This window comes from Fistularia commersonii, chromosome 6 (genome assembly GCF_037954325.1).
Source record: "Fistularia commersonii isolate RoL2024-O1a breed Wild chromosome 6, RoL_Fcom_v1.0, whole genome shotgun sequence".
Taxonomy (NCBI): domain Eukaryota; kingdom Metazoa; phylum Chordata; class Actinopteri; order Syngnathiformes; family Fistulariidae; genus Fistularia; species Fistularia commersonii.
Genome location: NC_141289.1, coordinates 8115543 through 8127523, shown reverse-complemented (window position 1 = coordinate 8127523; position 11981 = coordinate 8115543). Strand labels below are relative to the sequence as shown.

General features: G+C 41.9%; 1 protein-coding gene across 6 annotated transcripts in view; it reads right to left on the bottom strand.

The window, feature by feature from the left end:
• Positions 1–893: 893 nt before the first annotated feature.
• The window catches only part of dzip1 (DAZ interacting zinc finger protein 1), a 31220-nt gene continuing 20132 nt past the window's right edge, over positions 894–11981 (bottom strand). For 3 of the 6 annotated variants that reach the window (XM_086147933.1, XM_086147934.1, XM_086147935.1), the window contains 18 exons: positions 11206–11805; positions 8739–8823; positions 8423–8538; positions 8235–8274; positions 8012–8127; positions 7808–7924; positions 7666–7728; positions 7453–7581; positions 7092–7140; positions 6954–7004; positions 6664–6723; positions 6097–6266; positions 5782–5986; positions 5216–5387; positions 3920–4308; positions 3553–3674; positions 3215–3377; positions 894–3126 (listed from right to left, as the gene is read on the bottom strand). In XM_086147933.1, coding sequence (XP_086004059.1) covers positions 3038–3126; positions 3215–3377; positions 3553–3674; positions 3920–4308; positions 5216–5387; positions 5782–5986; positions 6097–6266; positions 6664–6723; positions 6954–7004; positions 7092–7140; positions 7453–7581; positions 7666–7728; positions 7808–7924; positions 8012–8127; positions 8235–8274; positions 8423–8538; positions 8739–8823; positions 11206–11805 — 2736 coding nt within the window. In that variant the 3' untranslated portion in view covers positions 894–3037. Of the gene's footprint in view, positions 3127–3214; positions 3378–3552; positions 3675–3919; positions 4309–5215; positions 5388–5781; positions 5987–6096; positions 6285–6663; positions 6724–6953; positions 7005–7091; positions 7141–7452; positions 7582–7665; positions 7729–7807; positions 7925–8011; positions 8128–8234; positions 8275–8422; positions 8539–8738; positions 8824–11205; positions 11806–11981 lie in introns of all 6 variants that reach the window. The other 3 variants (XM_086147936.1, XM_086147937.1, XM_086147938.1) reach the window with 3 other exon arrangements.

Genomic DNA, 11981 nt, shown 5'->3' with positions numbered 1-11981 from the left:
GGCATGGAAACAAGCCTGTCCAACAACCTGAAACAAATTATACACTAAACACTGGTGTATTCCTATGGTGGCCAAAATCTATTCAGGAATCTAAGTAATACTCAGTAATATGAGGGTCTGGCATTGCAAGTAAAATGCATATATCAGCAGCAAAATGTTGCTCAAATGGATGGTTCACCCATAATGGGTAAAAGTTCAGAGAATAATGTCCAACAAACGCTTAATAAAGTACTCCAAATTACAAAAAGATAGTGAATTCATCTTTACTGATAGATTGCAGTGGATGCAAAAGTACAAACTTGTTGTCCGTAGCAATCAAAAGATCATTTGATTGCCTGAATGTGTGCGCAGTTCAAATATTTTTCAGTTATGATTGCAGCGATATACTAATCTGTGTTTTAAGACACACTGTATATCCGTGAAAATCAGGATATGCTGTGCGAACTGTTTACCAAGTCAAGAGCAGCTCTCCAACAAAAACATGTCACTTTTAGCAAGGGCTCCAGCATCACACAAGGAATGTTATGTGGAGGAAACATGAGTAGCAAAAACAATGGATAATGTTGAAAAGAGGGCTTTTCATTAGTCCAGGGCAGAGGGTACGGTACAACTGTTCAGCATTTTATTAATCCCCTAATAATGCGCTAAAACAACATGTCAGTAACAGGAGGGTATAACCACCCCCGCTTCAACAGTAAGCTCCTACTTCCACTTAGAATTTGTCTTATAATTTAAATGTATTTAAAAGCCTCAACCGCCTGTTGGCCCCAGACAAAGCCCTGTCCACACCTCCTGGGCTGGCATGTCGTGTTTTAAAACTAAATACAATCTGTAATCTGCATATCTTTGCATGGTTTCAGATGAAATCATTCCATTAAACCCTTCAGACAACCAACGAACAAAAGACGTTTTTAATCGCAGTTTGACATACACGGATACAAATCTTGGTGAGAACTCATTAGTTCTTATTAAATCCCTGGGTTTTGTGAAACCTTAAATTATACAATTAACAAAAAAATCACAAATTGTATTTATTTGAATGTTCATTTCTGTGTGGCGAGAACATTAGCTGAACAAATCTGCTTCTGCTTAATTCTGTGATTATCACATTTGGAAAAACAGAGCTTTACATAATGTTTTATTGCCTACAACTCAGTGCTTCATTCTATTCACACAGGTACACAGTCCAATATAAAAAAAAATAAACACAAACAGTACAAACATTGCCATGCTCACAAACACAAAAAGATGAACAGTTACAGCCAAGAGCTCATTAGTAATTGGCACAGACTAGGTATAGGGTAAACCTGAAAATAAACATAGACCTCAACTGTAAAAATATTGGTTTTATCTGAAGTTGTTAACTGACAGCTGAAGCGACTGGTTCATGTGAAACTGAAATACAAACACAGAAGAGAGAAAACAAGTGTTTCTTTTGGCGCAAAAGAAAATGTAAAAAGACAAGGGCACATATGCAGCATAACCAGCAGAAATAATGTGAATCCTCTACACAACTCATAAATTAGACCTCAGTGTGTGGGTCTCTCTCCACTTTGTTCACTTACTGGGTCAGTTTTCATAATTCCCTCCATAATTCATTGACTCAATATTTGCATGGATGTAGCAAAATACTGCATTTTTACATAACTTGGATGGTACCATTTGTATGAAAAATGCCCCATCAAAGTTATTCTCTAAATATGTACCCTGGGGAAGTACAGCTGAAGACCCCAAAATGAGTGTACCACTTGATTATATATTTAGCAAAATCATACACACTGGCAAGCTTTCAAGTTGTCAGCCCTATTTTTTGAACTTCAGCATGACATTGCGTAGGAATACTTACAATGTCAGAATGCATAGTTGAAATGTGACATACCGGTGTGTATGAGTTTTGGAGGTGTGCTTTTGTTCCCCCTTCTCTGGTTGTACCATAGCATTTTAAGGTATTAACAAATCATTTAAGGCACAAATGTAATAGTCATGCTTTTTCAAATCCCTTAGCAAGCTGTAGTATTGCTCATGTGCATTTTCTTGTTCTTCTTTTGCCTTTTCCCTACAGGGGTTGCAACAGCGACTCAACCTTCTCAATCTAACCCTATTTTCTGTATCCTCCTCTCTCACACCAACTACCTTCATATCCTCTCTCCTCACTATGTCCAGAAATCGTTTTGTTCTTCCTTGAGACCTCCTGCCTGGCAACTTCAATTCCAGCATCCGTCTACCAATAGATTCACTATCCCTCCTCTGTACACGACCCAACTATCTCAGTCTGGCTTCTCTGACCTTCTCTCCAAAACATCTAATGTGCTGTTCCTCAGATAGACTCATTCCTGATCCTATCCATCCTGGTCATACCCAAAGAGAACCTCAGCATCTTCATCTCTGCGAGCTCTAGCTCTGCCTCCTGTCTTCACGTCATTGGAACTGTGTCTTGGCCATACAGCATCGCTGGTCTCACCACTGTTTGTACACTTTTCCTTTCATTCTGGCTGATAGTCTTCTATCGCATAGTACCCCTGACACTTTTCTCTACCCATTCCAACCAGCTTGAACCCGTCTCTCCATCTCTTTTCCACACTCTCCATTGCTCTGGACTGTTGACCTCAAGTACCTGAAATCCTCCAACTTTTGATCCCCACTCCCACCACCAATCCCAATGTCATCTGCAAACATTATGGTCCATGGAGGTCCTGTCTACCCTCATCTGTCAGCCTGTCCATCACCACTGCAAACAAGGGGCTCAGAGCTGATCCCTGACTGAGTCCCACCTCACCTTAAACTTCTCTGTTACCCCTACCGCACACCACAACACTGTCTTACAGCTAGCATACATGTCCTGCACCAGTCTGACATACTTCTCTGCCACTTTAGACTTCCTCATACAATACCAATTGCTCATGTGTGTATAAAACTCTGGCATAATAAAAATAATAAAAGTATACAAAATATGGCTGTTTTCTGACAGACTACAGATGTCTTGAGCAGACTGAGGTCTATTGTTCTGAGTCACTGTTTGGCTATGGTTCTCACTGACTCAATTGCTAATATCATCTGAGTCACTGATGTCACTGAGGGAACACAGGCTGCTCTTCAGGGTACTTCCTGTTCCGGCTTCAGTCAGACCTGGCAAGTAACAGATATCTCAGCTTCAGACTCTGGCTGTTGTTGAATGACATAACTGAGTCAACCATGGGGCTCTTGTAACACTGACCTGATGATTTTGGAGCCTTTCCCGTGGAGGTGCCCCAGACACTGGTACTGGGAGAGTCCAGGCTCCTCCTCAGTGTTCCAGAGCTTTGGGCCGGTTTGGCCTTTTCCTGTTTGTCCTCTAAGGAGGAGACCACCCACTCACTGCTCTCCTCTAAATCTGTGATCTGTCCAAACAGTAAATCATTTTGATAATTCTGAAACATTTTGTATATCTAACATAATGTTCAGAAGACGTCATGTAGCTTTGATAATGACTTATATTGCAAATATAACTAATTTAGCTTCATAGCATGACTAACAAACAGCAGTGTAAACCACAGCAATCCACCATGATCTCACCGAAAGTTCTTGAACCTCATCCTTTCTCTCAGGTAAGACGCTCACACCTCCTGCTGGAATCTTCACCACTCTCTCTGAAATCTTCTTCTCCACTTTCCTGGCCAACTCGTTGATTTTGTTTTCTTTAATGAAAAGAAGTTCCAATCGTATTATGTGAGATTCTCAGAGGAAAATGACTCCTATATTATTCATATCCAATGTTAAACTAAAAAGAATTACATTGGCCATGTATTTTATCTTACAGATGGTCTTTGTTGTCTTTCATGTCTGATATATTTCCCATCTCTGATTTGAAATGCATAAAATATGGTGCCTTTATTTGGAGCTGACTTAACGTGCATCCTGTTTGCTTGATTTATAAACTTACCTTTCACAAAGTTTCTCTTTTCCACATTTCCGTTCTGGTCTTTGTAACTCTGGAGCTTGCGGGGGTCGATCTCCAGCAGCTCACTGCATTCAGACCAGTCCACATCGTCGTCATCTTCATCATCATTGTCACTGTCCAGCTTTGAGACCGCTGTCTTAGTCATAGCACTGACTGATTCTTTGGACGTCTGGGGATTCGAATAGATTAAGTGCCTTGCTGCCGTCTGCCTTGCCTGAACCGTACTGGCTTTGCCCGGCCTGAATTGCACGGAGGGATTTTGGTTAAGCCTGGTCTGCGCAGTTTTTCCCCTCTGGAGTTTTTGAGGCTCCTCCTCTTCCATGTCAGAGTCCTGCTCACTGGACTCTTCATCGGAACTGAAAGGAGGGGTTCTGAATAACGAAAGCAATGGATGGATTTACCCATGAACAGTCAACATTCAAAGTGTAAAAAGCAAAATACTTCATGAATTTGTCTGATAGGTAAAAGGTTATTGTTAATAACCGCTCCCTTTGCATTTCAAAAAGAAAACTGTTTTAGTTAGGCTTATGAAGTCAAACCCATTATCAGAGGAAGGTCTGGTCAGTCAGTCAATGTTCAGTTTTAAAATAATATTGGTGTGCTAATCGCTGTCGACATCAAGTGGTCAAATTTTAAACAGTCATTGCCACTTAAAATAAATAGTGCAGGAAAATTTGATCAAAGTTTGGTGACTTCCAGAAGGACTCTGATTTATAAAAGGGAAAATAGTTTTGATGTGGACATAGATGTTTGTGCTCACACACCACTGCACTATGGATTTCACATAGTATTTCATGAATGATGCTCTGATCTGTGATGTGGAAATTAGTGACGGATAGAATGTCGCTCAGACAAAAAATAACTAGTAATAAATCATGTAATGTAAAAAAAGAAAGAAATTTCCATAAAGACTTTCCCTCATGATAAAATCTCAGTACAAGATACGATTTCCACCAATTATTCCAATTATGACGGGGTGCAAATCACCCTATGCTTTCCATGAGGTGAGACCATGTGTAAGTCCTGGAATCAAAATTAAACCGAGTAAACAGATATCATGGGTGAAGTGAGTCTTTTCCGATGGTTCATACATTGTAGATGAGGATTAACATGAAAAGGTGCAATATATGCTGAATGTCTCTGTCTTCTAATTTAACACGTATTTACTTGGCTTGTAGTGTCTTGTGCGCTTTGGACACGGGTCGTCATCTGTTACATCTACAATATATGTTCTCACTTCTTGATCCACAATTCAGGCATCAAATTCATGCGTCTTACTTGGATGTGAAGGCCACCAAGGCAGCCCTTGGATTGGGAGTCGATGTCTTGGGTTGGGTGGTGTGGCTTCTCGGTGCAGGCTGGGGGGTCTTGGGCTGCTTGACCGCAGATCCTGACGCCACCGGAGTTCCTTTGGACGGTAGGCTGCTGGCACGAGGCCTGAACTGCATTACTACATGCAGAAGCCAGACACAGTCAAATTTGACTAACAGTCACATGGTTCTAAGAATTCGGTTTGGTGAAAGGCTTTAAATTCTCAATTGTAATTTGTGAAAGAGAACAAAGAATGAACAGAGGCTGCTACCATGCAAGCTAATATGACATATGCACAAAACAGGGCTTTAAGACTATTCAAGTGACCTTTTGATTTTTAATGTCAGTCCGGGTTGTTTGGACAAACCCCCTCACCGTTGAAGTGCTATGGGAAGCTATATTGAAATTCAGGCTGCAGCTGTAGATTATTTTTGTATTTAGTATTCTACTGATGATTCCACTAATCAATCGGGTCAGGAATTCATGAAAATGACCTCGGGAGGTTTCGTCATGACTTAACCTTAAAAAAATACCTTGAACGGAGTGTCTAGATCTGACCGAAGACTCTGGAGCGGGACTGCTGTAACTCCTCTGAAAGCCCAGCTTCTGCTCCACAGCGTTAGCTATGTCTTCCCGGCTGCGACGATAGTCAGGCATCTGCTTTGTAATGCTCTCACGCTTTGACTGCACCTTTGCCAAGATGGAGTCCAGCGCCCTGTTTTTCAGGCCTCTTTGGTCCTGAGAAGTGCAGAATCAATAGTTTTTTTAATTATAATTTACAAGCAGTACCTTTGTTTTGGTGGATAATAACTGTAAATAACTTCTATTCAAAGGGCATGTCTACTTACAGGCTTGACCCCCAGGTGCTCTAGCTTCTTCATTACAGCCTGCTCGAGGTCTCTCCTGATTTCTTTCTTATTTGTGTTTCTTCTCAGAGCACTGGAGGCTACCCGCTGTTTTTTCTCTGGAACCGGCTCGGGCTTCTTTACCGTCCTCTTCTCAGAAATGCTGCTTGTGTCTGCTGAACACATCACATCTGTCCATTTATTGACCTTTTAATGTCCACTGAGGCAGAAGGATCAAAAACTCAGAGGAAAAGAGCATGCATTTGCCATATTTGAGAGTAAGCACCATGCCACAGCTCAGTTAGATGGACGTGATTAAGGTGGAACAGGCAGAAGAGGAGACTAAAACAACTAATGTAATGATAATGCTAACGACAGACATCACAGATTATAACACAGCATAAGCCAGTTTTCCTCACACTGAGGTCATCTTAAATCCCTGTCCAGTCAGTGTTGAATAAGATGATCTCAGTCATGGCACACCTGAAGGAAAGCCTGCTCAGACCAGACTGATGCATCCATGCAGACAGCATGCAGTCAACTGACTCCTGGGTTTAGCTTCTATTTTACCCTTTTCCTCCTCTGACAGCTCCTGTATAGGATCCAGTTTAATAGCAGATATTGGCTCCTCTAATAAAACAGCACACGGGGTCAACAGGTCATTGGACAGAAAGAATTCAGATTAAAAGAAGGTAAAAAGAGGTGAAAGTGGACATGGGGGGTGCACTGCTTTATTAAAAGGGTTACAGACACAAATATTATACATCCTTCACGTAACTGAGCCCCTGCTTTATCTTTCTTTCAGTGACGATGTGTTTCGTAAGCTAATTCGATGAGGACAGCGGTGACTACTAACTTACCAAGTATGACCCTCTTAGATTTGGGCTCTGGAGCTGGTGCACTGACTATCACTGAGAAAAGAATGGAATAAATGCTTTAGCTACAAACATTTAATGTGACAAGTCTGATTAAAATGTAACCTTTAAGTTCGTCCATACCTGGTACTTCTACAACTTTAGTGGGAGGATTTGATGATATATTCTTTATCTGTATGTTGAAAAAAAATGTTATTTGACCCATTGACCACTCTTGAAAACCTGCCTGTCATCATTTGCCAGTTTAAATGCAATTTTTTACGGTGATGCAAGTCAACCAAACAAAATTTCACTTACTCTTTCATTGCAGTTTGGATGTACATAGTGGATTTTGAGTTGTAGAGTATCAACAAGTCTAAATATAGTCCAATCTCAGCCCATGTACTGTAGCTAATACAGGATATCCTGAACAAGGGCTGACCCTCGGCTTTACTTCCTCTCTTGAAATTATTGCATTGAGTGTTGATGTGAGTTGAGAGTTCACCTCCTCCCATTGAGCCTTGATGGTCTGCTCCTTCTCCTCCAGTCTCCTTCCCATCTCCTGGTGCAACCTCTGGCTGTGTTCCTGCTGCTCCGACACACTCGACTGTATTCTGTTCAGCTCGTTCAGCAACTGGAGACACAGACAAGGAGGAAGAAGGGTGTTTAATTACAAACAGAAATGTATTTAAACAGAATTACAAACACTTCGAAATACCTGATTCTTTTCAATCTCATGATGGGCCTTTATTTTTTGGAGCCTGTGTTCCCATCTTTTATCCTAAAAAACATGACAGTCTGAGCATGGCAAATAGCTTGAGTCACAGATGAATGCAAAAACATTTTCCCACATCTCTGACCTGCTTCTTTTGTAGATGCTCCAGCTTTTGGATGGTTTGTATCTGTGCCATTTCCTCTGCCTTTAAATGGTCCAATTCCCTCAGAAGGCCTGTGTGTATAGCCTGCGTCTCTTGTTCCTGGAATCAAATGGAAGGAAAACATAAGCTGGGCAACAGGAGACCCATGCAGTTTTATTCATTCTTAAACAGTCATGGATGTCTTACATTAGATGCTTTGGATTGTAAGTTATGTTGTTGCTGAGCAATTTGCTCCTTCAGACTGTTGATCTCCAGTTTGAGGCTCTCAATCTCAGACTTCTTCTCACTGTCAGATCGCAATTCTGGAAAGAGTAAAATCAGGGCAGGACATATATTTTAGTGAACTGTGACTACCTTATACTCTTGCAAAAGAAAACTTTTATCAAACTGCTGTGACAGGTTTACTTACGTAAATCATACTCATCAGCGTAGTGGTGCAGCAAGCGATTCTAGGTAAGGGAGGAATTGAGGAAACAATTGAGGACAATGTAAGCGCTCACATGTGCAGTCTGTGGGAATTTCTGGGATATCTTGTGCAATATTAACTGAACAAAATAGCCAGTTAATGTGATGGGAAAACTGTCCTGGTTTCCTTACTTGAGCTGTTTTGGCTTGTAAGATCTGTTGATGCTGAACAATCTGCTCTTTAAGGCTGTTGATCTCCAGTTTGAGACCTTCAATCTCTGACTTCTTCTCATTAACTGAGCGCAAATCTACATGAAGTAGAACAAAAAAAATAAATAAATAACTACAGCATCAGACAATACAAGGTGAGGCTAGTTTAGAGAAAATGTACTTTGGAAACATCTACAACAGATTTTGTTCTTGAATTGCTGAATGTTCGATAAGTAGGAATGCTCATTGAATTAAATAACAAAACTGCGTGATGAATCTTAACGACTTGTTGACTCACGTATTTCATACTCATCTGGGTGCCGGCGCTGCATGTGACTCTGGAGAAAGGATGAATTGATGAAGGACTTGTCACAGTGGGAACACTAAAAGAGAATCACTGTTATTATGAAAACAATGCAAATTATCAACAAAACAAAAAAAACAAAAACAAAGCAGTCCTAATCCAAAGATAAAAAGTAAATCTAAAGCTTCTTAGATAAGACATTTCGAGAGCTATTCAGGGAGTTCATTGTAGGATATTTCCTGTATCACATTTTGAAGATGGAATGTCCAGACCGATATCTGTGATTGATCCAATCAGATTTATGCTCAAATATCGCCAACTTATAGTTAGGCTGTTATGGGAAGGCATGACAAAATGATTTCCAGAATCATCCAGACGATAATGCCGTCAAGCAGGGTTGCCAGGTTTGTTCCAGAAAACTGTCCCGACAATCCATAAACTTGTAAAACTCTGTATGCCCCCCAAAGAAATGTGCCACAGGCTCTTTAAAATTCATCAACATTGTTTTACTAGCCAAATGGATTGAAATCTCTGCAAATTGTTTATTTACAAAATAGTTATTGGACCAAAACAGAGAGCTCCTGAAATAAGAATGGGTGAGAGATCTAATGTGCAACATTAACTTGTTGTTTTTACCTAAAGAATTTACTTTTGGTGATGAAATACAGTTCTAGACAGTACCATGTTTATATTGGTAAAAGCTGATCTGGTCACTGAACTTTGTAAGAAGCCATCATATAAATATCAGCCAGCTCCCAAGGCATCCCTGCTATACTGTATGTTCCACTAGACAAAGTCAGTTACCGATCAGGCTCCAAAAATGACCATGCATACTATCTGATAGCAGCCTGTTCGGGGCTGTGTGTTATCTGTTGGGTCTTACTCTGGAGGTGACTTTGTCATTGACGGATGAATTACGACTGACTGGACAAAACCCACATGAGACACCAGGGTACCAGGACTAAGACATACTGATCAAAATGTAAACACCTCATTTCAAACCACTTTCAAAAATGGCTGAATTTGCTTTTCTGCACAAGGCAAACAATATGTTTGAATGTATAATATACAACAAGTCACGTAAAACAGCCCCACTGGCTAGATTCATGACAATCCCTTTTCTCAAAGTATGATGTCTCAGTAGGTTTTCTACACAACAGGACATGTTATCAGCTATTCCTTATTCATTCACTGACTATAATAATAGACAAATATATTTGCTGTGTGTGCTATTAAGATGCATCATCAAGATGCAACAATATGAGGTCAAAGTACAAACCATCTGTTAACAATCCCACATTGCACTAGAAAAAACTTCACCTGCCACTGACGGCACACAATGGGAGTGTAACTGACAGCTGACTGAGCTCTGACATATGATCCTGTGAGAGATGTTGATTTCTTTCTCGCGGCTGGCGTTTACACACAACGGCTGACTAATCCTCCCAACATTGAAAAATCTGCTGCCTCTGATCCATGAAGTTGTGTTTTATGCTGGATCGAACACCAGCACACGTTGTGCCTGTGACTTAATCCTGCACCGACTACCCTGTTGTAACATTTAGAAGCAAAGACTCAAAGTAACATTGAAGAGGCCAGCCACGATCATGAAAGGGTATCCAAGGGATGCTTTTAAATGGCTGCTTTGGGGTCACGGTGAACACTGGAAGTAAAATGGAATTTATCTAGGAGATTAGTATGTTTATTTTTTTGAAGTCTGGTTTGTCTGCTTACAACAAATGCCAAATATCCTCAAAGGACACATGGCCTCTCTATCAATTATTGAGCCACCTCTGTTAACTGAACTGCTAGTGCACACCTAGCAACCACATGCAGTCATGACACTCTATATCTGTTGCCTTGGAAACTACTTGGCCAGGTCAGCTGTACATGAGAAACAGAGGGAGAAGGATTTTTGATTTGTGCTATAAATAACATGAAGGTAAACAAATTTGCGACACTGCAGAGACCAAACTGACGATCAATCCACACAGACGACCCGCTGGTATCTGGCGTTCAAAGGCGTCAACCTAGCCGTCTAAAATATGGATGTGTGATGTGGGGGAGGTGGGAGTGAGCCAGTCATAATGATTAGTGCTCTTGTCAACCTTCTTAAAGTAGATTAAAAAAAAAAGACTGATTGCCACCCAATGAAACCATCTGCTCAGTAGCTATAAATCCTACCCCTTCAGTCGACACATAAACCACGAGACATAATAACCACGCCAAAACGACACCGCCTGAAAGGTAATTTTAAAAAGGATATTCTCTGTATTTCCCTTCCAGTCCTGTCAGGAATTACACAAAGCAAGAGCTGGGGACAAATCTTGGGAACAATGGCAGAGTTGGGGCCCAGAGGAGGGGAAGGAAAGGGGGTGGGGATGATGGCGCTAGCTGTCTCTTTGCCGTGCATATGGACTATTGTAATCGATACGCCCCCTGTTTAGACTGACAGGAGTACCTTCTGGCTGCTGAGGATCCGTGGTGATAACAGGGACTGCTGGGTGCGAATGATCTTCTTCCGCTGCTTGAGCTCGGTGGTCAGCGACTTCACGCTTTCATCCTGCTTTTTCTGTTGAGCCAGCAGCAGTTCCCGCTCCCTGCTGGCAGCCCCCAGCCTCTCCTCGGTCGCTCGCAGGTTGAGGGTGAGGACATCCTGGCAGTGGAGGAGCCACTCCACCGTGAGCTGGGCCAGCTGCAAGAGCTTAATCAGCGCTGGATCCATCGGGCTCTGACACCGCTGGCATCTCTCCCCTTCCAAACTGCAGAAAGTCACCATGTTCACGTGCTCCTGAAGAGCATCCACGTCCAGCTGGCTCATCACCAGGTCGATGTCCACGGCGTTGATCCGCCGCCAGTCCACGCTCTCCCTGCGCGGCCGGAACTTGAAGGGGAGAACAGCAGCAGTGCCACTGGATGGAGTCATGCCTGGTGCAGGTGCGAAGTGGCCATTTACAGAATGCTGGCTGAGGGGGGAGTTCAAGAGGGATGGGATCCCCGCTGATGAATGGGTCCCCTGGGTGTCACCAGTGTACGGGTAGAAGATGCTGTCTTGAAACGGCTGAAAGCGACAACACAGATTTTTAAAACCCCAGACAGCGGAGAGGAATCATACAAACGTGGATCCTGACACACGGTTTGGAGAGGAGGGAAAAAGGCTACAGCTGCATTCGCTTTGAGCGCTAGCAGAGCTCAGATTCCACAGCTGCAGGATAAAAAAAAAACACTTTTCTTCCC